Source organism: Drosophila kikkawai, chromosome 3L (genome assembly GCF_030179895.1).
Source record: "Drosophila kikkawai strain 14028-0561.14 chromosome 3L, DkikHiC1v2, whole genome shotgun sequence".
Classification (NCBI taxonomy): Eukaryota; Metazoa; Arthropoda; class Insecta; order Diptera; family Drosophilidae; genus Drosophila; species Drosophila kikkawai.
In genome coordinates this window covers 17,877,291-17,902,952 of record NC_091730.1, presented here as the reverse complement: position 1 = coordinate 17,902,952, position 25,662 = coordinate 17,877,291, and the positions used below count along the sequence as shown (strand labels likewise).

Here is a 25,662-nt window from a genome sequence, read left to right as displayed (position 1 = left end):
TGCTTTAAATTGCCTTAAATCGCTAAACAAATTGCCAATGTCCTTGGCCTGTCTCCTACCTTAGGGTAGAACGGTGTGCTGGTGCCAATGCCAGATGACCTCCAGTCCCAGCACGCCCACACAGAAAATCATAGCACACAGCAGCAGTATAAACAGAGGAGCAGCATACTCCAGACCCACGGCCACCGTGTGATTGTGCTGGTAGCAATAAAGCTTGGTTTTCGACCAATAGCGATCATGCTTGAAATGAATCCCAGTCTCCATCAGGCGCAGGTCACTTAAGAGGGAAATATAATAAATATATATAAAGATATATAAAGATCACCTCCACCCACATTAGCTTGAATAACTCCGCATATGGCGAACCCTTCACCACAATCGTATAGGTCTGAGTGTGCGTGACATCGCGCAGGGAAATCTGATTCAGCTCGCAGATTTGGTGGGGCAAGAAGTGCTTCGTCACAAACTCATAGCTGGTGGCCTCTCCAGTTATATAGACAAATCCTTTATTATCCCTCACAGCTTTTATGCCCGCCTCTGTGGATAACCATATCTGTTCCGGTGAGCGCTTGCTTCCAACCACCTTCTTTAAGTACAAACTACGAACGCTCTTTTCCTCGGTAGTCTCTATGAAGATGCGGGTATAAACATTTGGCTCTATGCCCACCTCCAGGCTGCTGTCAGCCAGCTGCTGCACTGTCCGTATGTTCGATTTCACCGGCTGACCCAGCAGCTTGGACACCACAATCGAGGTGTAGTAGTTGTACATGAGAAAGGAGGTTACCATCAGGGCATAGAAACACATTCGCCCGCCGGTCGATCGTGGTGTCAGCCAAGCTCCTTGAATGCAACCAGCTCCAAAGGAGAGCAGACAACTGGTCAGTAGAGACGGTTTCCACTTTTGCTGGCGTTCCACCAAGAAGGTGATCCAAAGAAGGCAGCCAGCTAGCAGGAGCAGAAGAGCGAAAGTCAGCCACACAGCTCCGCTAAAAGGCTGCAAGAACTCGGTGGCACTTAGGCCAGCGGAGACTGATCTGGGATTACGGAAGATGCAAATCTCCTTGAAATTGGTGAACTTGGTGAGGGGCTGTACGAAAAGACCCCTTTCGAGGGAGTAAATAAAAGGGGCCATAGGTATATCCGCCAGTCCTTCAATGAGGTCTCCAATCATGCCGCCAGTGGCATTGCCATCTGTCCAGCGATCTCTAATGATGTACTTAAATCTGGAGGATATATAGTTTATAAAAAAATCCATATCATCATCTTAAAAAACTCCCTACTTGCAGTCCAACATGTCCCTTAGGGGCTGACGTGATTGGAATCCAAATCGTGAATAGATATCCAAGTAAATTCGATCCCGGGATTCCAGAAAAGCAAATATGTCCTTTTTGGTGGAGTTTAGGGGCAGGGCAGTGATCTTGAAAGAGGAAGAAATATTTTTTAAATGCTAAATGTATTTCGGGAGCTTTCATTACAATGCCAGTGGCTGTCATGGTTAGTCCTGTAAAGGTCTTTCTGTGCTGCAGGGGACTCCTGGTATATAAATCACTGAGATATCTTTGGACTTCACACTTTTGCTCATTGCAGGAAATTTCTCGATCTGCGGTTACATTCAACTTTCCTCCTAGCTGAAGTCCTTTGTTGTAGAGATCGTAAAGTATAAAGTTTCCGTTGGAGGGATTATTAGTGACGTAGGTAAGGTCCGCATCTATATAGAGTTGAGTCTTTTCGAAGCGTGAAGAATTCACAAATCTTTCGTAGACCAGCCAATGGTAGCGATGGCTAAAAAGACGTCTGGAACTGGCCTAAATGAATTCAATTAAATTGAATTTAAGTGAATTTAAATTAAATTGAATTAAATTAAATTAAAAATAAATAGAATTAAACAGTATTAAATATAATTAAATTGAATAAAACAAAATTAAATTGAATTAAATAACAACAAATTAAGTAAAATAAAATTTCATTCAAATTAAAGTAAGTACTACATTAAATTAAATTAAATTTTAAACATACTTATGCCTGTATTAAGTAGTAAACACATTTTTATCTCCTCACCTCCTTCAAAACAACCTCACTATCATTACAATTGAGATCCAAAAAAACGCCCAACTTCAAAATTTGGCTGTTTACTAAATTATTTGGTTGAAAGTTTGCGTCTAAATGCTCAAACTGTATAAAAGCATTTGATTTTTTTAACATCTGTGCCAAGTGCAAGAGTGCTGAAAAGAGAAAAACAAAGAGTATATCAAGGAATTACCTCCTAAAAACCCCACTCACAATCCATAGACCAGCAATGTAAGATCAAAATATGACTTAACTTGGCAATTTCCAAAAAGTTATTTAATATCAAAGTGTGCAGCTCCAGCATGGCTGATTCTCAGGCAAATAACTTTCTAATTAATGATACTGATTATGAGCCAACTTGGGCTTTTATAGGGTACACATAATGCCTCTATCAGACACATAATCAATACACAAAAGAATTTTGAACTTGACTTGACAACTTAATGGGTTGACGACATCAACCTGTCAAGCCCAAAAGAAATTGATATGAAAATTATAGCAATTTCTAGACAATTAAACTTAATTCTAAATAAAAAGGAAGGGGAAACCCCTAAGCACTCACCTCAACTACATACATATATTTGACATCTTCCTTGACTAATTTTGTGGAAAGACGCTGGCCAGCTTCTTTCTCACATAACGCGACCAAGAGATTTCCAGTAGGAGAATCATCAGAGCCATTATGTAGGCCACTAGAAGGGACAAAAACAAGGGAGCTGCATACTCCATGCCCACCTGGATCACAAAGCTATTGGAGAACGTGTGCAGCTTTGTCTTGCTAAAGAATCGACTCTGCTTCGAGGTGATGCCACACTCCAGCATGCGCACTTGCAGCTGAGTGAGTATCTCCCTGTAGGTGGAGTTCAGATGGATCATGCCATAGACAGCGGTCTCGGGACGGAGGATGATCTCATTCAGATCAGAGATCTCCCGCGGCAGGTAGTGTTTCTCCACAAAGTGATACATGAAAGAGGCCTCCGAGGTGTAAACAAAACCAGGCTGATCTCGCACACGGATCACCCCCTCTTCAGGTGAAAGCCAGACGCTATTGGGATCCCGCTTGGTCAAAACCTTTTGCTTATACAGGCTGCGAATGTCCGAGCGTGGAGAGGACTAGGGAATTAGATCTAGGGAATAAGATCTAGAAAAGGAGAACTGTTTAACTCACCACCAGATAGGTCTTGGTAAATGGCACCGTGTCGAATCCCACATCCAGGGAGCTGTCAGCCAGTTGTTGGATAGTCCTTATGTTGGAACGCACTGGTGACCCAAGCAGCGTGGACACCACTATCGAAGTATAGTAGTTGTACATGAGGAACGAGGTCAACATCACGGCTATGAAGGCCAATCTGCCCCCCGATGACTTGGGCATCAAATAGGAACCCTGGATGCAGGCAGCTCCAAAGCTGATCAGGCAGCTAGTCAACAGCGAGGGCATGAATTCCAAACACCGCCGCATCCAGTGCCGCTCCAGGTGGAAGATCAGCCACAGCAAAACTCCAGCAAAGAGCAGCAAGCCACCAAAAGCAAGCCAAACGGTGGGTGTAAAGGGTTCCAAGAACACGGCCGCCTTGATTCCGGCATTGTGTGGTGTACGGAACATGCACACAGCCCGAAAGGGAGCCTGTTCCGTCATGGGATGCACATAATGCAGGCGATTCCAGGAGGGAACAAAAGGGGAAGTGGATAGCTCGGCAGACTCATTGACCAACAGGCCAATGGCACCGCCAAAGGCATCCTGAACGCTCCAAGTACCGCACCAAATGTAGTCCAGCCTTAAAGAAAAATCAAACGATACTTTTATATATTCTGTATTAATTTGAACTTACTTGAAACCAAGCACTTCCTGAGTGTGCAGGATGAGGCGATAGCCTATGCGAGAAATGGAGTCCATATGGGAGTCCCTATCGCTATTGAGAAATTCTAGGAGTACGTCCTCGCTGGAGTTAATGGGTAGAACTGAAACCTAATAGATTTTTCTATTATTTAATTTTCTTTTCATTGTTTGTATACTTTTTTGCTAACCCACCAAGGCAGCCAATCGAAAGGTGATGCTGGACAAGTCTCGACGCTGCTGCAGCCTGGTTCCTTCATGCAAGTTACTTAGGTATTCCTTAACCTGGCAGTTACTAATGTTGCACAGCATACTCTGGTCAATGGTTATGTTTAGTTTGCCACCCAGGTGGCTGCCCTTGTTGTACACATCGTAAAGGATAAAGAGCTCCTCATCCTGACGCCTGGCATAGGTCACATCAGCATTTAGGCTAAGATTGGCTGCCTCAAAGAGTTGGCTTAGTTTGGTAAAGTTGCCACCAGAGTCATAGAGCAGCCAATGGAAATTATTGTTATACAAACGGGCACGACTTGACTGTGGATATTTTAATAATAATTATAATTATATTTATATATAACTATGCTTAAAAGAAAATCATCCTAAAACTTAGTAAAATTTTCTAGAATTTAGAAAAAGTTTCCATAAATTTAAGGCAATCCATTATAAATTTTACCTGATTTGTAATAAGCTCAGCTCTCTCACAGCTCAAGTCCAAAAACACAGCCAATCTGACCAAATCACTGTCCAAATACTCCTTGTGTATATTGGCCAAATGCTCAGGGCCTTGTTTCAGGTCAATGTATTGCGAATAAATGTCATTTCCATTCAGCATTTCGGCCAGAGGAAGAGCCTCTATATATTTACATAGGCAGAGCCCTTAGGGAACCCTTTGTTGAACATGCAAAATCAGAGCTCTGCTCACCTTCTAAGGACCAGCAATGAAATACCATCACACTCCTTAAATTTATTTGAAGCAGATTGAAGACAATCAGTCGATACAAAGCCAAATCCATCATTCTAAGCACTTTCTTGCCTTTTAGCCAAAAGTCTCAACCTTTTATAGCCTCAAAAAATCAACAAAGGCAATTAAGTTATTAGAGCCAAATTTGGGGACAGCCATCAAGTTGCCAATTCAGATTGACAGCGGTAGTCAAATTTTGGGCCAACAGCCAAACTGACATCTTCACCCAAAAAAGCAAAAAAAAAAGGTAAAAGCCATTTGGCCCGAAGAGCAACAAGTGGTTTGGCCAGGCGCCTGCGCAGGACCTGGTGGCGTAAACAAAAGTGCAAGTTGGATTTATGAATGAAACCCAGACGAAGATGGGTGGGCGACTCCTCCCACTGCTGCTCCTCCCACTCCCACTCCTCCTCCTCCTGCTCCTGCTCCTCCTCCTGCGGCGTTAATGGTTTCTGAGCCGGGGTGGCACGTCGCTGGCTTTAGTGATTTTGCGCCTTTTGCATGTCCTTTGCCTGGTCGCCCAGTTCAATCTTCTGGCCCGGACTCAATATCGTTTCGGCGCAGTCTGCGTTGCGCGCTTGGCGCGTTTTGACGTATCTCTGAATCTCCTCCGGCTCTGTCTCTCTGGGTTCGCGTTTTAGTTCAATTTCGATTCGGTTTTGGTTTTCGCCTTGGTTGGTCCTCCTAAAGTTTATTTATTTTCGCCTGGAGATTTCTGTGTGCATTTTGGATACGATTAGAGCAGTTCAACGTGGCCAAAGGCTGGAATAACACAGCTGAATTTTAAGTATTTCGAAAAATGTGTGTGGGTGCTGTGAAAAGTGCTTACAAAAAAATCTTGAAAATAATCTGAGAAAAAGGGAAAACAAATCTTTAATATATAACGATTTGTTTAAATCTTGAAATTATATTATAAAATGTTAAGAGAGCTCTCTAAAAAAATATATATGTATTTATTTTTGAATGAAATATTTTTAGAAATTAGCGTAAAAGTTTTCTATAAAATTATTTAAATATTTTTTTATAAGAAACAAAAGTTTTCTAAACAAAAACAATATTTCTAATTTTTTTTTGCGAAACTTGAATTTTTTAAAGAATGTTTTAATTTCAAGTATTTAAGAAACATTTAAAATTAAATAAAAGCCCCAACATTATCTAAATAAAATTAATTTTAAACATAATAAAATAAATTCGAATAATGTGGCGTATGTGATATCCTTCTGTAACATCAAAAACCATAATGAATAAATTAAATACATATTTAAAGTAATATTAAAATAAAGAAAAAAATAATAAAACCATAATTAAAGTAAAATTTAACTTATTAAAAATGCTTCTTAGAAATCAACAACAATAATACATAAATATAAATAAACATTAAAAAAATATAAAATAATATCTCTATTTGTGATTAATATGATATATCTGAAAAAGTGTTAAAAAATGTACTAAACAGCCAAAACTGAAGTAAATCTCTAACTAATTAAACATTATTACATAATTATTATGCAATTCCTCGCCAAGCCACCCAGGCGTATACGTAATTGTCAACATCTGGGTGCTGTGCTTCGCTTCAGCTGTTTGAAGTCCCATAAAACTTTGATTCGCAACAACAAAAGTCGGTTGATTTTTCTAACCAACTCAAATGGCCCGGTCCTAATTGAACTGTCAACCCGTAATTGCCTAGCCCCTACCTTTCTTCCCTTTAATTGAGCGCCAATTAAACTGTCTAAATCAACTTAATTAGCGAGTCTGATAATGCACACACGACTTTTAAATAAAATATTTAAAAACTGATATCGGTAATTAGACATCAGAATCAGTTTATTAAAGGGAATACTTAATTGAAACCTGTTTAATTGTAATTATCAAAAAATACATTAAAAAACCAAAATGAACGCATATTAAAAATCAATTGAAATGCGGTCAGTAGCGATGCGAAATATTTACAATAAGCCACAAATGTGACATTTTCGATGGAGACAACTACTGCGACACATCCGAAATTCCATATTGGATGACACAGAATTACAATTGAGTGCAAATAAAGTGCAATTATCGCTGATTTAAACGGGCATTAGAGAATCATAAATTTTCCATGAAGCGGATGGCAAGGGCACAAAATTTTACACAAATGCCCGCAAAATAATCCACCAGAGGATTCTGGTCAACCAGCAGCAGCAGAAGGAAGAAGACGAGCTATTAACAAAAACTATTTACTCCAAGGGAATTGATTGGGGGAAATGGTGGAAAAAACAGAAACTAGAAATACGATTGTGGTATAAATTCGAGTAAATTAATTTTATTTCACAAAATAAATCAAGTTCAAGGGTTTACAAGTGTTTAAAAAAAAGGGTTTATGTGTCTTTTCATGTAGGTAAATATGTTTAAAAGTTTAATAAAGATTATACTTTTATTTAATAAAGGTTATATTTTCAACTACCTTAGAAGTTATTACTAAATAGGATGTTTATACATAAAGTTAGATTTAGTTTGATATACAATTAGTATTTATTTTATTACTCAAATAGCGTTGCTTCGTCTCCATCTTGTCCAGAAAATAGCTTCCCTACCTCTTAATTATCGCTTGGTTTTAGGTTTCAAAGGGCCTTAGATTTTTTTTCTATTTCGGCTTTCAAAAGATTCTTTATCTTTAAAATCTTTGCTATCTTGTATTTAATTTTTTTTATTTATTTTTTTGTTTTGTGTGTTTGAAGAAGACTCAAATTTTTCACTGACACCGCTTCAGGTCACAAAACATCTCTCAAATAGCAAAAAATGCAAAGCACAAAAAGCAGCAGTTGGGGTATCGCACTCTTGAGATTTACATTGTAAAGTATCCGTTTGGGCACCCCTCTATCTTCCAGGCCGTGCCGCTCCTGTACACATATACATATACCGCAGCATAAGGAAACAGTCTCACACAAAAAACTGCATTTAAATTAATTGAATTTCTGTAGATTTTTTTTCCGCAGTCGAGAGAAGGCCTTCTCTCCACCACTCTCGGGGCGTTCGTCCCTCCTTCGCTTCTATTGCTCTTATTGAATTGGTTTGGGGATTTGTTGGTTGACCCACAAGTCAAGATTGTGGCGTGTCTGGTGAGGCAGAGCTGACTTAAGCGTCGTCCGAATGCGTTTTGTGTGTCATTATATCAGAGAAGAGCGGTGTGGACTTGGCTTTTCCATTCTCCGTTCTCCATTTTCCATTTCCCAGTTTTTTTTTTTAATTTTTTTCTTCCCTCGTTACTGGTCTGCAGCCTCGGCTGCATTTGTGTTCATTAAATTTGCAACTAAGTTGAAATGTTTTTGTTTACTTGCACAACTGCAAAGTCTGGGCCAGAATCTGGGCCTGGCCAAATTGAATGTTTGAAAATTATACATGAGTCGAAGGTTCCCTGCAGTGGGACAATAGGTTAGTGCCGAAACTGAGGGCTTTTAATGACAACAATTTGAGAACTTGGCATCATTGGTTTTATTTAAATATTTTTCCATTTGAGTTTACAATTTTTACAGTATAAAAATTCTAAATTAAATATAGTTTAGTTTGATTAACTTCAAAAAAACTTAATATATGTTCAAAATGTATAGCTTGCTCTAGAAATATAAATAAAGTACCTAGTTTAGTGATAATTTCTCCACTCTTTTGTGAAATGGAGTGTTTTTTGATTGCTTATTCAAATTTCAACAAAATTTAGCTTGTGTTTTCTGTATCGAAGGTCCTTTAATAAGTTTGAAAATTCCACATTAGCTTTTCTGCCCTAGAAATCACGGCATTTGTGAACAAGGGAACCCACTTAGCAAAGACAAGTGCAAACATTTGTGCATTATAATGCCTCGACCCGAACGATTCAGCTGCATTTCACGCTTCCCTAATCCTCGCCAGGGCCTGCCTCTTCCATTTTGTAAACATTTCCGCAAAACGTGAATCAATCCACGAACAAGGGGGGTGTGGAAATCCGTACGGAGGAGGGCCAAAGGCCAAGGGAAGCCGGGATCGTGAATTCCGGAGACTGGGAGCTCGGCACGTGCCGTCCGCTGTCGCTCAACTGTGAAATAATTAGAACAATTGCATTGGCCCGGGGCCATAAAGTTCGCCGAAATGGGGGGCCCTGCTTTTCTCAACTGACCGCAGAGTAAATTTTTTTGACTTGCATTTAATTAAATTGCGGCTTTAATGCTACTTAGCTTAACTAGAAAACTTGCGGAAAGCCGCCGGCGCTGACAATCCCATTTCACACGAAAAAGACGTCACCTCTGGTGTCTCTCTGAAAAATTGAACTAAAATACGTATTATATGTGAATATATATTCCATGAACAGCTGGCAAATAGTAGTGCCTGCATTCTGCCTTCTTTGGACCCATATAAACCACCTGCTGCTGGCGCTTCCGCAGATTCACAAAATATATAGTGACGACCCCATCATACTCAGAGGCTTGGATATAGGCAGCAGCTGCCTGGGACATCAACAAAGGAAAGGAAACTCTTTGATTTTATAAGAGGGTACAGCTGGGTATGCCTGTCAAAAGATAAAGATACTTTCTTAGTAAAACATTATAGAATTCTGTATATATCTGTACTGATTTTAAGTCTAAGTGTGTGTTAGCTTTAATAGTTCTAAAAATCCTAAAAATATTTAAACAGACTCTCTCATTGTTTTAGATTGACTCTTCTGTTGTTAAAGAAATTGAGTTATTTGGTTAATCAAATAAATAAATAATAATTGTAAACTCATAAAATAATTTTATTAAATTTAATGTAATGTAAACTCAATCTCTTTAATTAAATAAATAATAATAAAAGTAAATTCAGTAAAAATAAATACTCAAATTTGAAATAAAAATGTTCTCATTCTTCCCAAATAACAATAAATCACAACAAATTTCCGCGCGTCAACCATGATACCCTTCATACCCTTCTGGGGAAGCCTCCTAACAATGCATTTCCACCAAAAAAAAAGTCTACCAGAAAAAAACAAATATTCGCTGGCAGGCGAAGGATAGGAAATAAGGGTAGTGGAAGCCGAGAAGAGGACCGTCAGCAGCCTTCAAAAATTGAGTGCAATTCCGACGTTGATGAGAAAATGCGTTGAACGTGCTCAAGTTGTTCTCTGCCAAAACCAAGAAGCATCCTGTGTGTGTGTGTGTGGGAGGCGAAAAGTGGGTATTCCCTGCATTTAATTTTAACCCGTTCGCAGCAGCTAAGAAAAGGCAAAGCCCAAAATTATAAGCCAAAAGCGATGCCTGAATTTTGGTGATGTCCTTTTTGGGCACCATTTGTTTGTGCTTCTGCCAGCAATTTGCTGCAAAGTGAAGAGTGTAATTAACAGCCAAGCATGTGGCTCTGATTTCGCTAAACAAAAAATGTATATAACTCCTGTCTTTGGAAGATTATATTACCCAGATAATTAGGAAGGAAAACCTAAGCAATCTGCAAAAAAAAAAAAGGAAAAAGGATATCTCCCTTTTAAAGCTATAAGACATATAAAGCCAGGGTTAGATTTCTAGTTAGCATTTCCCCCAGCCTTGTGACAAATCAACTAAAAATAATGCGAATTTCCTTTGTGTCAGACCAAAATCAGTATCAAAATCAAAAGCAAAGCCAAGCCATAATTAGCCAGCACAAGCGTCTAATCAAGTGGCAAGTAGCATTGACGTCGAGGCTGACGAAGATGCACCAGAGATGAGGCTGCCCTGATATCAGACGGCCGACTTGAAGGCAAGGCAACATGCAAGTGGCCGAGGGACCACTCCAAATTATTGGAAATAGTTATCGCAACCTGATGCGGATGTGTCGCTGTGGCGCAGCTGATGAGCATGTGGCTGTCCGGTTGTCGGGATGTCGGCATTGGCCATGCATAAAATTAGGTTAGTGGGTGAGACATAATTAAGTTATGGGGTCGCATTATTTTTCCACCACCCCTATTTTTGCATAATTAAATGAGATGTTGTCTTGCAGCCTTGGTTGTGCCCGTCGTCGTCGTCGTCGTCAGCATTATTCATACAGCGCCTTTGACTTTTCCGGTTGATTTTTCATTAACGAATCGCCCGACTGACGAGCTGGTTAGAGCAGCGGCATCGGCATCGGATTCCGATTCCCCGGCATATTTGCGCTTAATAACTTGCCATCAATTAAAACCCTGGGAGTTCAGTCAAGATTAATATTTAAGTTTTTTGCGTACAGTGAAAATATGAGGCCATCGTCATTTTATATGTTTCCTCCTTGCTAGTGGGTCTCATTAATCTTCAACTTTTCCCCAGCGCGTCATTTTTTAACTCGATATTACGCATACGCCGTGTGGTGACGATTGAAGTGTGAAGTAAGAAGGAGAAAGGAACTTTGCAAAAAATATGTAAGCCTGATCTCTAAGTAAAAAAGTTATAATTAATTATCTTTGTGAATTCCTGGATGTTGTTTTATTAATAAAATGTTACGTATACGCCGTGTTTTCAAAAAGGAAACATTACTAAACGAACGTTATGCATACGCCATGCTTTCAGTAATAAAGAAATATAATATAAATGAAGGCCATGAATTCAAGGAATATAAATAAATAAAATCTTATGGAATTTGTGAATCAAATATTACGCATACGCTGTGTTGAACATAATAAGTTTCAAAGAAATTAATAAAGAATTAATATAAAATACTATAAATGCTTTCTTGATTGAATATAATACCTTTAAAATATTAAATAAATATTAAATATAATAAGTTCCAAGGAAATTAATAAGAAATAAATATAACATATGAGTTCTAAAATATTATGATTTTAAAACCCCGTAAAAACTACCCCTTTAAATTAAACACTAAAAAAATATAGTTAAACAGAAATGCAGAATCCATTGCCAAGGAATCCAAGCGATAATCCCAATAGTTTTAGCTGATAACTGATGCCGCTGGCTAATTGGCCAATCAAAAACTGCAAGCAATTAAAAAAATCTAAGCAAACTCATCGCCTGGTCAAACAGCAAAGCAACGACTACACAGGCCCCGGACAAGACAAGACAAACGGAACTAATGCGAGTCTAAAAGGAATCTCAGAAATTAAGAAGAAGCCGCCGCCTTATGAAATTGCTCTCGACCCGAGTGCAACTTCCGGTGCATAAATGAGAATAAATACGAGCGGACAGAGGCGAGTCAACACAGGACACACAGACAGACACACTCAGGAACGAATCGCTGTCACCAGCAGGAGCTGGGGCTGGGTAATGGAAAGAGGAATGGCAGGAATGGCGAGACCGAGGCCAGTTGGAGCGACAAATGTTGGACAAACGGATGTGTAGATTAGACTAGCAGAAGACTTGGCCATCGGACAAGTAAACAATAGTTGCAGCCAGCGAAACAAACAACAAACAAAACCGAACAATATGTGCACAACAACAAGAACAACAACAACTGTGGCATCCGGCTCCATCTCCGCCTCCGTCTCCTGCTCTGCCAGCGGCGATGCATCAAGTGACCTCATCGGAGATCCAAGTCCTGGCAAGAGGAGAAGGAGCAACCGCTCCTGGCACCAAGGACAACGCTTAAACTTGCGCATATTTAAACTTTTGATTAGCTGCTGCGTTTTAATGCTTAGCATTTACACAAATGCCTGGCACTTGTCCATCAGTCCCGGTTCAGGATCTGGTTGGGTCATGGCCGGCAGTATCAAGGGACGCGGCGATGCCCATCGCCTGGATGAAATGGGCTCCCTGTCGCACACATCCTCGTCGACAGTCACAGGGCTATCGTCAGCTTGGCTCACGCAGAGCAATAATCATGCAAATATATCCGAATTGCTGGATAATCTACTACGTGGCTATGACAATAGCATAAGACCGGATTTTGGGGGTGAGTACTTGAGTATATATAAATTATGGAAATATTTTGTTATAAAGGAAATATAAGAAAGAGAGTTTAGATGGAAATAATTCATATTTATACTTAAAATATATGAATTCATTGAGGAGTATTCAAAACACCTAGGTTGGCTTACCTTAATCCTAGACCTTTTTCTAACCAAAACAGCCTAGCAAATCCTGTCTATGTCAAATGCCAAAATCTTGTTTACCCTCTTTTGGGCTTCCACGCGCCGTCTTCTCCAGCGTAATCAGCACAGATTCGCAGATTTTCCGCTCAACGGAAGCATTTAATGAAGCGGAAATCGCTGCCAGGCGACATACATCAGTGACAAAAATTGGAACCAGGCACCAAGGTGACTAGGACGAGGCCTCAAGCCTCTTGATTATTGCCTCTCCTCCACCCAACGCCATGCATTCATTGGGTAAATAGTGAGTGTCAAAACCTACAAATATTTGTCCTGCATACAAACCAAATTTTATTGCCTACGATTTCGCTCCACAAAGAAGGACAATTTCGAGGTAATTCGATTCCTTTCAATCTCGCCAAATGGTCGAAGCAATAAAAATTTAAATATTTTCGAAATTTAAAATGCCATCCACTCAATGAGAGGCGAGGCGAGGGACGCGAAGGCTTAACGCGATTTTGGTTAACGCGGCGAAAATTGTGTGTCGTCTCTCCTACAGCTTAAGACCAAATTACATTGTTTTTTAACACTTCATTAAGAATGGGCCCTTCGCTCTCTGTTCTCCGCCTTCCCTTGTCATCCGGCTCCAGCTGGAGAGGATTCAAAGGATACGTGGCAATGCACATCCGCATCCTGCGAACGCAACGCATGTTTGCCTACTGAGCTCGTTGGCAGCAAAGTCATTAAAAACTGTTCGCATAGGCAAAATACAGAGTAAAAAAAAAAAACGATTTTCGAGGGCGCTTCGGGAACGGAGAGGCGAATCTAGGGCCTGAAAAATTGCATATTAGTGCAGAAAAGCTAGATAAAAATGGGTGGATGCGGGGCTGGCAGGCTACCGAGGGTTTGGGACTGTCTGCCAAGCGGCTTAAGTGTCATTGTTCACACAGAGGAGGAGCATTTAACATTTTCATTTAGGGACCGCGACTTGCATATGAATATTCATGGTTGAACAAAAACCGATATGGGTAGTAAGGTAGGTAGGTGGATTATATAGTTGGATTTGCGTGGCCTTCGGCTCAAAAGGAAGCCTATATTCCATAGCTAAGCTAAGCCGACAAGTTTTTAAGGTTTTTTTTTTTGGAATTTTAATCAAATTAGAATGAAAAATGATTTATTTAAATTTTATACTATTTCTTATGAATGAAATTACATTATTTTGATATTTAGGGAATTTAATTCTAATGAATTTCCTATAGTAAACTATTTTGTAATGCGTTTTTTACTAAATTAATGCAGAAATTAAAATTTATACATATGGGTTTTATATTTTAATGAACTTTTTAGTATAAAAATACAATAATTACTATGTATAAAAATGTTTTTCTTTAATTTAATTGTTTTAATTCGTCTAGAATATGTATTATTATTAATTTTATTTCATTTAAATTAAAAGTACATCTTTATTTTTCATATTCTAGGTCCGCCAGCCACTGTGGAAGTCGATATAATGGTTCGAAGCATGGGACCCATATCAGAGGTAGATATGGTAAGTGAAATTAAATATAAATTAAATGAAGCTAACCTTAAATTCAACGATAAATATATTTAAACGTTAGTACTATTTTTATTACGTATACGTAATATTTTATATTTTTCTTTCATTATTATTTTTAATCTTTTATTTTTCTCATTTCATTTAATCTTTTAATACTAAGTTCTTCTCTTATTATTTATTTCTTTATTTATCTTTTTCCCTATATTTTTTTCTCCATCTTAGCCATGCAACAGGCTACTCTTCCAGCTCAAATTGCAGGGTCACCAACTCCTCCTCCAACTCCTGCCCCTTTACCTGTCTGACTTCCCTTATTTTTTCATTCTCCCTTTCTCCATTGCAGACCTACTCAATGGACTGTTATTTTCGTCAATCCTGGGTGGATAAACGTCTCGCCTTCGAGGGTGCCCAGGACACGCTGGCCCTGAGCGTCTCGATGCTGGCAAGGATTTGGAAACCGGATACGTACTTTTACAATGGCAAGCAGAGCTATTTACACACGATTACCACGCCAAATAAGTTTGTGCGGATCTATCAGAATGGACGCGTGCTATATTCCAGTCGTCTGACAATTAAAGCCGGCTGCCCCATGAATCTGGCCGATTTTCCCATGGACATACAAAAGTGTCCCCTGAAGTTCGGTTCATGTGAGTATATATACTATATATGTATGCCTTGGGCGGCGTCATTGACAGAAAAGCATGCCAAGTGGAATTTAGTGGCTTGGTGTCTCAATGGTAATTATTATGCATAATTGCCGCTCATTGCGCTTTGATATGATTTGTTCTTCTCGGCAAAATGTCCACTTGTTCTGGCCAAGGACCAAGCCGACACAGAGCTGGGGGATTGCGCCTGAATGCCGTGACATTGGTTGGGAGAAAGCATGAGGAAAATGAGAAATGGCACAAGAGGCGGATATGTTAAAGTGGTTTCCAAGCGTCCGAATGATGGATGCGGATTAGATGAAGTAATGGCTAATTGGCATATCCTAATGCGGTTTACAATCCGTGAGAGAGTTTACAAGGAGATTGGAGGTTGAATGAAAGTAGAAGAGGATTTAGAACGGCGAAAGGGAAAGGTGGTGAAAAAATGTAGAAAAATCTTACAATTACTTACATACAATTAATTACTAACAATTAAGAAAATATTAATAAAAAGTGTCCTGAAAACTAAGTTTAAACAGAACTCACAACAGGGGAAACATTTTTTCTTTTTTTCTTTTAAAAGTATCCCCTTGCTTTATGTTATTAAAACTTAAATCAAGTTAATAACACAGATTTCTAGTGTATATCTTCAAGCTGCAATCACCTCTAATTACCATATTCCAGGAATAACCCAGTAATCCCCCTTTCTTCGTGCTCCTGGCACACTTGTTTCCCTGCATATGACATTTCCATTATTTTTCCGGCTACAACAATGAGTAAATCTCCTGGCATTTGATGCATTTCCATCACATTTCCCTCCTATTCAAATGCAAAATAGAAAGTATTCAAAGAAATTCATTCATACATATGTATGTACATTGTTAAATATTTGTTCAACAAATTTTTTGGGGAATGCTGGTGCCTCTCTTCCCCTTTTTCCTGCCTTCCTGTTAAGACCTGCTGCTAACTGCCTTGGCAGCTTATCGCAAATGAACAAGCCTCCGCCCCAACCACCTGGGCTAGGAATGTATTATTACTTCCGATTTGTTGTGAATAATGCTGGCTGTATGCAGTGAGGAATTCAATTACCCCTCCGCCAGCCGCCTAATGTTGACAATTTCCCATTTGAAGCGACGAGCGAACTGAACTCGCAAAATATTGCCAAAGTCAGCGATTGCCAAACAGACGCGGCGGCAGCGACGGAGACAGGTGCCAGGATGAAGATGTGCGGATGGGAATTTCGAGGAGGGTGGTGCTTCACACACATGGCGCAATGTTTGGCAATTTGTGCATTTTGGAGAAGCAGCAGCAGCAGCCAGCAGCAACAACCAAATAAAATAACTGAACACACGTGAGAGGTAGTGATTGAGGGGCGAAAAATAGTGGGTGGTGCTGTTGGTTAGTGAGATAGCTTTTGGTAAATGATTGAATGAACAGAGCTGTGATGGGTAGCAGGTTCTGCTCAATGTGAGCTAGGATTGGGAATTATTAGAGATTATAGGATTATTTAAGAAATATTTTTATACAATTAAATGAATTAATTTTAGAGTCCTGCAAATTGTTACAGATAGCTCAAGATTTATGAATTTTATTTTGTTTTAAGTGTGAGCAGAGTTATTATTCTTATAAAAAATCACTCAGCACAGCTTTCCGAATTGAAATTAATCCCTTTTATCCCTTTATTTATAATTTTTTAATTATATCATCTTTGGAAAACTCCAATTAAAATTAATCCCTATCATAGGTACCTTAAAAAACAGCATTCTATTTGTAATCAATTGAAAGTGCTTTCCAAAAGTAAGCCCCACAAGGGGATCAAACCCATTCCACCGCGACACCCACTGAGTTCCACATGCCACCCTCTTAATTGACAATACAATACTGTGCAGAATAAACAAAAATCGAAACAAAACAACAATATAATCGAAACAGTTGGCTACACCACGTCCGATGTCATCTATCGCTGGAACAAAGAACGACCCGCCGTTGCCATAGCCGAGGACATGAAGCTGTCGCAATTCGATTTGGTCGATTGTCCGGCTGGCAATTTGACGGACATTGTGTACAAGGCGGCAGCACCGACACCACAGCGTCGTCCGTATAATAACAAGGATCTGCCTTATGTCGGGGGTCGTCCCAGGCCCACCAGCAAAGTGCTGACCACTTTTGCCGGTCCGGCGGCCAAGAATCAGCATGTCCGTGGCACGGGCCTAAAGCTGGACAAAGGTGCTTTTGGCACCGGACGGGATTCGGCCGGTGGAGCAGTATCCACCACGAATCTAGCTGGCAGCATTACCCTGGAGACCAATCATCCATGTAAGTGGGGGATCTTAAAACATTTAAAAATTTATATCATGAAATGATGTCCTTTTCCAGCGGAATACTCCATGCTGATGGTGAACTTTCACCTGCAGCGTCACATGGGCAATTTCCTTATCCAGGTATACGGTCCCTGCTGCCTGCTGGTTGTCCTCAGTTGGGTCTCCTTCTGGCTGAACCGGGAAGCCACTGCAGACCGCGTTTCCCTGGGCATCACCACTGTGCTGACGATGACCTTCCTCGGCCTGGAAGCACGCACTGATCTGCCCAAGGTCTCCTATCCCACGGCCCTGGACTTCTTTGTGTTCCTCTCGTTTGCCTTCATCTTCGCCACCATCCTACAGTTTGCCGTGGTGCATTACTTCACCAAGTATGGCTCTGGGGAGTGCTACTTCATCATTGAGGAGCTAGACTCGGAGTCGGGGGAGTCGGAGACTGAGCAGCAGTCCTCGGACTTTCGGGACAGCACCGAGTCCAAGATCTACGAGGTTATACCTCTGTCCATGTGTGCCATCAGCATGCCCCCGCCTCACTCGGCTGGAGGCAGTCGCCTGGGCATGCTCACCTCCAGGAATCGAGCGCCCCGCAATCGTCGCCATGGCCTGTGGTCCTTGAAGCTGCTCAGCTTCTTTGACTGGCGGCGTAGAAAAGGAAGGCCTTCCCATGTGGGTTACTCATCGGATGAGGAGGAGGACAACGAGCAGACGCAACTACGAGCCCACGAAGCTCCAAGCACATCCGCTGCGGCGGCGGCGGCTGCAGCTGCTCAGGCCAGTCCCCCGCATGTGGGCCGGCGAAGGATGTCCTATTATCGCCGCGAGGAGATGGAGGCCCGGCGAAAGGGAAAACGCACTCCACAGTACAATTCCGTGTCGAAGATTGACCGCGCCTCGCGGATTGTCTTCCCGCTGCTGTTCTTCCTGATCAACGTGTTCTACTGGTACGGCTACCTGTCGCGGAGCTCACGAATCCTGGCCAGCACGCCGGACGCGAGCACCTGATGTTACCTTTTAGCAATTTAGACAGAGTCCTCGAAGAAATCAGTAAGCGATCGCCGGGGGCGAACAGTTAACTAAGAGCTGGGATGAGATGCTGGAAAAAGTATAAGGATTGGGAAGGAATAAACAAGGATAAGATGGTTATTTACTGTTCAGATTCAGTTATGCTCTTTTTCTGATTTGCTACCAACACAACGACAACGCTTAATGGGATTTCTTTGCGCGCTAAATTGCTAAAGTACAGAAAACAGATTCAAATCTAACATATCAGAGGACTTGCTACCAAGGACATCCTTGGATGATTAATTTCTCCTTACAAAAAGGGTGTCCTTTCTAATTTGTACAGTTGCCTATAAGTTAAGTTGCTTTCTTGTGAGTATTTTAGCTAAAGTTTAATGTTAATTTTAATGCTTGCTTAGTTGAGAAATATGTTTTATTTTGCTGCAAAAGGAAAACTGGGATCATGCAAAAAAATAGAAACAATTGCTAGGAAAATGCCGTCTTTGCTGATTAATAACTAGTCTATAAGAAAATATTTAAATAAGCCGCACAAGCCCACATAAAAATATATTGTTAAATGTTTAGCCTGATCTTAAGAAAATGTTATTGAAGGTGAAGGATGATTTAAGTATTAATTAAGACTTAAAATTTAACCTGAGACCTTCAAATGGTTAGTGAAGAATCGCTTTTTTCTGGGTTTTTATTTATTTATTTAACTATTAATTGTCTTTTATGCAATTTGTTAATTTTGTATATACACATGAAAGGTTTAATCTAGTTTCGTTAATGGATAGATTTCCGATCCTTCGATTTGGCACCCAATCTAATATACAAAAAGTATCCAGCAGAGAGTGTTACTTGCCAGCCAAACTAAAATAAAGAGAAACTCTAATAAAATACAAATAAAATTCTAAATATGTAATAGAAGTTCTTCACAAGGTGATAGCTGCGGGGGAGGTAAGCCTGATCCTTTTAAGGCTCACAAATAGGGCAGCAGGTCGCCCAGTCGTGGTAGATAAACGTCTGGCTGGGGTAGCTTGCCTTTCTCCCGCTGGACATCCGACAGACTGCTGTATCGGCCAGTGCCCACCAAGAGCGACAGCATGCCACAATTACTGGCAAAGCCGACATCTATTTTCAGGCTGTAAAGGAGAAGGAGCAGGGAGGAGGAGCACCGGGAAGAAACTCATTACAAGTGCCATAAACGAATGCATTAATCCCTCTTACCAGTCACCAATCATAAGAGTGCGCTCCGTTCTCAAAGCTCCGGACTTTGTCAGCGGTTCCAGAACCAAAGGATTTGGCTTGCCCATCTCGAGCGCATCCCGCTCCGCACAAGCCTCAATGCCGGCCACAAAGGCAGCGGTGCCGGGTATACAGAAGCCAGGATACTTGTGAACAGCATCGCGGTTGGTCACTAGGAAAGCGGAGCTGGGATTGCTGCAGAGGATGTGACAGGCACGAGCCATCTTGCAATAACTAAAGTACTCATCCCAGCCAACCACCACGGCGCCCACATTCTCGGCCGCCTTGGGATTTCCAAACTCGCGAGCCGCAAAGTCCTGCCACTTGTCGCCCGGAGCAAGTTCCTCTGACTCTCCTGCTCCATAGCTGTCGATGCCATGCCGCCTTAATTCCCGTGCTATGGCCGCATTGCCCACCACATAAACCTTGTGTCGCTTGGCATCGAATTCCGGACTCTGGACAAGATAGTCGGCAATGGCGGCCGTGGGCGATATGATGTGTCGGTCGCTTGGCAGCTGGAAGCCCAGTCGCTGGGAACGCTCGAAGAGCTCCTGGCGTGTCTTCAGTCCATTGTTCGTAATGATATAGACCGCTTTGCCTAGGCGTTGCTGCAGGGCATTCAGGACATCCGGTGCCCCCTCGATGGCAGTGTCATCCTGCCAAATGGTGCCTGTGTGTGTCAAATGGATATTTGATTTGTTTGGCTTTTGCGTCTGTTTGAAATGTAACGACTTTTGGTAAATGTGATTGAGTGTGGATTTACGGGAAAATTGTAAAAGTGATTGGGAAAAATAGGAATATGGATGTGTTTTTATTTCCTTTGGTACTGTATATATATATTATCATCAAAAGATCTTTTATCTTTTTAAATCCTTGCCTAACTAAACTAATATTAAGTTTTAATGATAAATTCTAAGTCTTTAACTTATTTCCATATTAAAAAATATATTTCTACCATTTACTTTTCATAGTGTTTTTAAAAACTATCAATAATTTTTTAAAACGATTTAAAAAAAAATTCAATAATATTCTTCTATTTCTTAAATTATTTATTATTATTAGTATTTGTTCCAATTTGTTGCTAAAATGATTCTATTTCTTTTTTAAGAATTTCTTATTATTATTAGTATTTCTTTCTTTTCGATGATATAATTTTGACCTTAACATATGCTTACTTTTTTCTTCCATTTTTAAAAGAATTTTTTAAATTTCTTAAAATATCTGCCAATAAATGGAATGTTATTATCGGAAATCAGCACTTTAAATAAAGAAATATTTTAATTAATATATCCCAAGATCAAAACACGATCAATTGAGCTTTTTATCGATGTAACCAGTGACCGGTATGTGTTCATTAGCTTCCCGACAAGGTGACAACCCTGGGCCAAAGCTATAAATTTGTAAACACTCTGCCGCGCTCTCTTTCACACCCACAACACCCCCCCCCCCCCCCCCCCACAACTTACCGTCGCCGTCGCAGAGAACCGTGTCAAAGCTTTGGAGCCACTCGCTCACCTGCTCCCCGGACAAATCGGACAAGTTGATTGCTTCTCCGCCTCTGGACATTCTGCTAGCGTAGACTGCTCCGCCAAATGTTTGCGACTCGACTAAATCGACTTCGGGAGCCGCGATTCCCCATCATGATGATTGGGGAAAACTGCTATCGCCCTCTCCCTCCCTCTCACAGAATAAAGCTTGCTGGGGCGTAAAGTAGGGTAATCGCTTGGGGCATATCAATACACTGATGCGGTTGGCGAACTGCTACAAAATGCTGGTGTATTTATTTAGATTTAAATATGTTTTGTGTATTCTGCCGAATAAATTGTACTATAAATTTGCTTAGGTATTTAAAAAAATGGCTGAATCTGTTTCCTGTCCATTGCTGAGCATAAACATAACTAACGTACAGCCTCCTCTTACACGAACAATAAATCCACCTATTTTTCGCCCGTCAGACTATTAACAATAGCGGGCAACAGGTCCCCCAACTTGGGCAGGTACACGTCAGGTATGAGTTTTTTATCCTCCTGATTTTTACTCAGCTTCCACTGCTCCACATCCTTCAGCTGATGGATACCAGACCCAACGAGAAGGGTCTGAAAGCCGCAATTATAGCCCAGCAGGATGTCCGTGTTGGCCCGGTCGCCAATCATTAAGGTCCTGGCCGGATTGATCTTCTTCTCCTTGATCAACGACTCACAAATGGCCGGATTTGGCTTGCCAATCACAAAGGGATCCCGCTCTGCACAAGTCTGGATAGCCCGGACGAAGCTACCGCTGCCGGGCACTATCATGTTGGGCATGGGGAAACGCTCATCCGTATTGGTGGCCACGAACAGGCACTCGGGATCGTTCAGGTACGAGGCGGCCTTCATCATTTTGGGAAAGCTAAAGTGCTCATCAAAGCCCACGACCACGGCGCCAATGTCCGTGTCCATCTTTAAATGCTGTGCCATAAATTCGGCCAGCGATCCCATCATGACCTCGGGTCCGGTTTTGGTATGGGAAATACCAACGGCGTCCAGTTCCTTGGTAATGCCTTCGCTTCCTATCACAAACACACGCTTTCTGAAGTTGCGACGCTTCAGATAAGAGGCCGTGGCATGGGCGGTGGATATGATGCCGCTCTCGGTGATGTTGAAACCCAATTCGATACCCTTTTTCAGGAGCTCTGATCGGGTCTTTGTCGAGTTGTTGGTGCAGAAGTAGATGGACTTGCCCATGGCCTTGAACTGGTTCATCACGTCGGCAGAGCCTTCCAGGCCCTGGCCATAAATCCAAAGGACGCCTGGGGAGGAAAAGTTTAATTAGCTTTAATTTTGCTTAGTTAATTGTGGATATTATTAATTTCTGATATTATTTGTAGGGTATCCAAAAGTCGACGCGGTCGCTCTTATCACGCACTTCACTCTTTGACATTGAAATTGGCGAGGCAGCAAAAACAACAACTACACCAAAGAGCTCTCTATTCGCTTGGTGACGTATGGGCAGATGCTGACCCCATAAATTGGTGTAGACATATCTTTATGTAACGCAACTTCCTGGGTGAATATCCTTTCGCCCCCTTTTCCACCCAACCCCCCCACTCACCATCGCAGTCTGTTATAACAGAATCAAAGCCTGCTATCCACTCGGTCACCTTGGCCGAGGACAATTCCAGGAGATTCGTGCACGTCTGCTTGTAGATGGTCATGGCTGCTTTCCGTGAACCGAACCGAGATACCATTAATTGATGCGCAGTGTACCAGCTATCTTTTACACATCACTTTTAATTTATGAATAAAGGTTCTTCGATTGAGGAACTCCCTGAGAAATACAGCAGCTGTTGGCGCCTGTTAGGGCACTGTTACTGTTGCGTCTGTCAAATTTAATCGGTGCTAAATATATATCGATAACTGTAGACATTTATATATAAAACTAACAGGTGTTTGGCGCTAGATTTGAAGTGATCAAGTCCCCTATATTTATAACTAAGTAAATACCACTCTTAACACATGTTGATCATTTGTCTGCTTGTTTATTAATGTATTATTAGGCTGCTAATTACTAAAATTAATTACTAATAGTACAGGCATTTTTTTGTTGTTGTTGTGTTGAATCTCAGCTTTCTCTGGGGTTTATAAACTTTGCTGGAAGAACGAACCATTGCAGAAATATTTAAATTAAATACTGACCCTAAAATATTAAAGAATAGATAAGCAAAAAAATGAAAAGGGGTGCCAAAAAAGCTGTTTTCTGTAGGGGATGCTTGGGTTCTGTGCTTGGGGGAACGGACTGAGGGTAAGCTGGAATCGAGAGCGGAAACTTTTTGAGTGCATTTTGTACCATAACTTGCATTTAAATAAATCTCATTAAGCTAAAGATGATGTAAAACAAACGAAAAATTGTTGGCTAATTACAAAAATAAACTAATTTACAGTTACAGTAATTATAAATTAATAACTAGACACGAATTTTTTTTATCGAGAAAATTGCATTTAGAGGACTCTCAGAGGTCCATCGTTGCATCTGGGGTGCGTCTGCTGATGAGAGGTAATGAGCCAAGTCTATTTTGCTAAAGGATCCTGCCTAAAACTGCGACATTAGCAAGCCACTGCCGCCGCCGCCGCTCCCAACGCCGCTGCCTCCACCCCCACCGCCGCCTGGACCCCCGCTCGTGCCTAGCACAGATCCGAGAAGGCCGCCGCTTGACATCTGCTGCTGCTGCTGCATGGGCATCTGCTGCTGTTGTTGCTGCATTTGCATCGACGAGGAGAAGCTGTTCATGCCGCCAACGACTCCGGAACCCATACTGGCACCCAAGCTGGATAAACCGGGCCCAGGACCTCCGCCCAATGATCCCAAACTGGTGGCGCCCATAACACCCGCTGCACCGCCTCCCATGCCCGCTCCACCGGGCAGCAGACCCACACCCGGCTCCGGGCTCTGATTCTTCTTTTTGCGCTTTTTCTCCTTTTTACGCTTCTTGCGCTCCTTGTCATCCTCATGACGCTTCTGCTTCTTGTGCTTCTTCTCGTAAGTCTCCAGGCCGGCCGAATCTGAAATAATGTAAATAGAGTTATGATTCAGGTTAAGCGAGACTTTAGCATATAAAGCTTACCCAGTAGCGTGGATTCCTGTCCCGTGGTCACGCCGTCTTTGTGTTTGTGCTTTTTGTGTTTGTTTTTGTGTTTTCTCGCAGGTGTGACATATGTGGTACGATACTGTTCCGGCAGCTGCAGGGGAATCGGTTGATTAATAATTAATTCATTAAAGAGGGTTCAACGAGAATATTACAGGAACTTACAAATTATTTAATATTTTAAAGTAAAATAGGTTTTTTTTTGGTTCAAAACAAAGAAATTTAACCAAGTTTAAAGGAGTCAAACTACTAAAACACTTTCTAAAAGCATAAGTATTATTAAATTTATTCAAATATATTTATCAAGTTATGAGACCAACAAAGTTACACCAATATTAAAATTTTGAAAAAGAGGAATAAATTAGGTTGATAGATACATTATGTTTTTTTAGAACCGTTATGGTTTTCACGATTCGCTTTAACTTTACTTTTCGAAAAAAATGTATTTATGGACATTTACATCCACTTTTTTTTTAAATATTTATATAGTTACTAAAAAAAAGGTGAAAGCTTGCGAGAGTGAAAACTGAAAGGGCCCTGTGAGACACCCACCGGTCCGGGATGCAGGCGGAAACCGGCCAGCTGCACAGCGGTTAACGGGAGGAGCTCCTTGCCGCCAATGGGCGGCTTCTCGATCACGCTTCGCAGCGTGCTATTCTCGACGGGATGTGTGATCAGGTCATTAATGCCGGGTATATTCTGCAGGAAAGAGGCCAGTGACTCCTTGAACTTCTTCTCCTTGAACTTGGTCAGCGTGTGGTGTAGCCCGTTCTCGGTCATGAGATCCTTGTCGCCGGTCAGTTCCGCCTTGGCGGGTGGCTCCTTCATTGAGTAGAACGGCCCCGTGTGTATGATAGTCGGCGTTTTGCCAAGCGATATCGTTGTCTTTAGCGTGCCGGATGAGTCCTGGCGGGCCACAACGGGGGATCGACCGCCGCCGTGAGGCGACGACCTCGGCGAGTCCATCATTATGTTGCCGTAGTTGCTCATCATCTTGGCACTGGCACCCACACCCACACACTTGCACGCGCCTCGCACTCACACACGCACACAAGCACACGCAGGCAGAGCAACAACTGCAACAACAAGGCCAGCAGAAGGTTGCGCCTTTCGCGACTCGCTAGCAGGCAACGCCGCCCAAGCTAACACTGCAATATGTGCCCCGGCTGCGGTGGACTACGGCGGACACTTGGCTGGTCGAATACTTGATCGGTTTTCGGGTTTTGTGGCGTTTTCTAACTGATTTGGGGAGCAGGTCTCGCCATCTTGTTGTGTCCGCGAACCAGTGTGACCGCATTGCGAAAGCTGGCGAAAAACTGAGGCTAGACCGAAAACGCGATGTGAACGCGGCATGAAAATACCAAAAATGCACCATAAATACTAGGTTCGATTAATACCGCCCAGGGGTGCAAAGCAGTCTATCGATTATTCAGTGAATATAAAATTAATATT

The 25,662-nt window shown here is 41.5% G+C and overlaps 5 protein-coding genes across 5 annotated transcripts; 1 reads left to right on the top strand and 4 right to left on the bottom strand.

Annotated features, from left to right (window-relative positions):
• Positions 1–60: 60 nt before the first annotated feature.
• Positions 61–4,733, bottom strand: LOC108080562 (uncharacterized). The gene is made up of 11 exons (XM_070285061.1): positions 4,575–4,733; positions 4,097–4,435; positions 3,897–4,033; positions 3,236–3,842; positions 2,683–3,180; positions 2,281–2,320; positions 2,059–2,222; positions 1,476–1,805; positions 1,281–1,417; positions 336–1,223; positions 61–277 (listed from the first exon to the last, which is right to left on the bottom strand). The coding sequence occupies exons 1-11, from the start codon at positions 4,731–4,733 to the stop codon at positions 61–63; spliced, it is 3,516 nt and encodes a 1,171-aa protein (XP_070141162.1).
• A 7,466-nt stretch (positions 4,734–12,199) lies between these two features.
• Positions 12,200–18,347, top strand: Grd (Glycine receptor). Its single transcript, XM_017175368.3, has 5 exons — positions 12,200–12,692; positions 14,310–14,377; positions 14,727–15,030; positions 16,960–17,343; positions 17,404–18,347. The coding sequence occupies exons 1-5, from the start codon at positions 12,227–12,229 to the stop codon at positions 18,345–18,347; spliced, it is 2,166 nt and encodes a 721-aa protein (XP_017030857.2). The 5' UTR covers positions 12,200–12,226.
• Positions 18,348–19,029: 682 nt separating this feature from the next.
• LOC108080669 (glycerol-3-phosphate phosphatase) lies at positions 19,030–21,303 on the bottom strand. Its single transcript, XM_017175501.3, has 4 exons — positions 21,056–21,303; positions 19,572–20,259; positions 19,281–19,486; positions 19,030–19,214 (listed from the first exon to the last, which is right to left on the bottom strand). Exons 1-3 carry the CDS (start codon positions 21,153–21,155, stop codon positions 19,324–19,326), a joined length of 951 nt encoding a protein of 316 aa, XP_017030990.1. The 5' UTR covers positions 21,156–21,303; the 3' UTR covers positions 19,030–19,214; positions 19,281–19,323.
• A 36-nt stretch (positions 21,304–21,339) lies between these two features.
• Positions 21,340–22,945, bottom strand: LOC108080667 (glycerol-3-phosphate phosphatase). Its single transcript, XM_017175499.3, has 2 exons — positions 22,680–22,945; positions 21,340–22,377 (listed from the first exon to the last, which is right to left on the bottom strand). The coding sequence occupies exons 1-2, from the start codon at positions 22,813–22,815 to the stop codon at positions 21,527–21,529; spliced, it is 987 nt and encodes a 328-aa protein (XP_017030988.1). The 5' UTR covers positions 22,816–22,945; the 3' UTR covers positions 21,340–21,526.
• A 137-nt stretch (positions 22,946–23,082) lies between these two features.
• MED19 (mediator complex subunit 19) lies at positions 23,083–25,508 on the bottom strand. Its single transcript, XM_017175498.3, has 3 exons — positions 24,763–25,508; positions 24,190–24,304; positions 23,083–24,127 (listed from the first exon to the last, which is right to left on the bottom strand). The coding sequence occupies exons 1-3, from the start codon at positions 25,201–25,203 to the stop codon at positions 23,658–23,660; spliced, it is 1,026 nt and encodes a 341-aa protein (XP_017030987.1). The 5' UTR covers positions 25,204–25,508; the 3' UTR covers positions 23,083–23,657.
• Positions 25,509–25,662: the final 154 nt, after the last annotated feature.

Coding starts and splice junctions, on each gene's coding strand:
- LOC108080667 (XM_017175499.3), bottom strand. CDS start 22,815: ATGGTATCTCGGTTCGGTTCACGGAAAGCAGCCATGACCATCTACAAG. Junction 22,378..22,679: donor TGTTATAACAGACTGCGATG/GTGAGTGGGGGG, acceptor TTTCCTCCCCAG/GCGTCCTTTGGATTTATGGC.
- LOC108080562 (XM_070285061.1), bottom strand. CDS start 4,733: ATGCTGAATGGAAATGACATTTATTCGCAATACATTGACCTGAAACAA. Junction 2,321..2,682: donor TGAGAAAGAAGCTGGCCAGC/GTCTTTCCACAA, acceptor GAAATTGCCAAG/TTAAGTCATATTTTGATCTT. Junction 1,418..1,475: donor CCATGACAGCCACTGGCATT/GTAATGAAAGCT, acceptor TCCTCTTTCAAG/ATCACTGCCCTGCCCCTAAA.
- LOC108080669 (XM_017175501.3), bottom strand. CDS start 21,155: ATGTCCAGAGGCGGAGAAGCAATCAACTTGTCCGATTTGTCCGGGGAG. Junction 20,260..21,055: donor GGTTCTCTGCGACGGCGACG/GTAAGTTGTGGG, acceptor TGACACACACAG/GCACCATTTGGCAGGATGAC. Junction 19,487..19,571: donor ACTCTTATGATTGGTGACTG/GTAAGAGGGATT, acceptor TCTCCTTTACAG/CCTGAAAATAGATGTCGGCT.
- Grd (XM_017175368.3), top strand. CDS start 12,227: ATGTGCACAACAACAAGAACAACAACAACTGTGGCATCCGGCTCCATC. Junction 12,693..14,309: donor CATAAGACCGGATTTTGGGG/GTGAGTACTTGA, acceptor TTCATATTCTAG/GTCCGCCAGCCACTGTGGAA. Junction 15,031..16,959: donor TCCCCTGAAGTTCGGTTCAT/GTGAGTATATAT, acceptor TAATCGAAACAG/TTGGCTACACCACGTCCGAT.
- MED19 (XM_017175498.3), bottom strand. CDS start 25,203: ATGATGAGCAACTACGGCAACATAATGATGGACTCGCCGAGGTCGTCG. Junction 24,305..24,762: donor TCCGCCTGCATCCCGGACCG/GTGGGTGTCTCA, acceptor ATTCCCCTGCAG/CTGCCGGAACAGTATCGTAC. Junction 24,128..24,189: donor ACAGGAATCCACGCTACTGG/GTAAGCTTTATA, acceptor ACATTATTTCAG/ATTCGGCCGGCCTGGAGACT.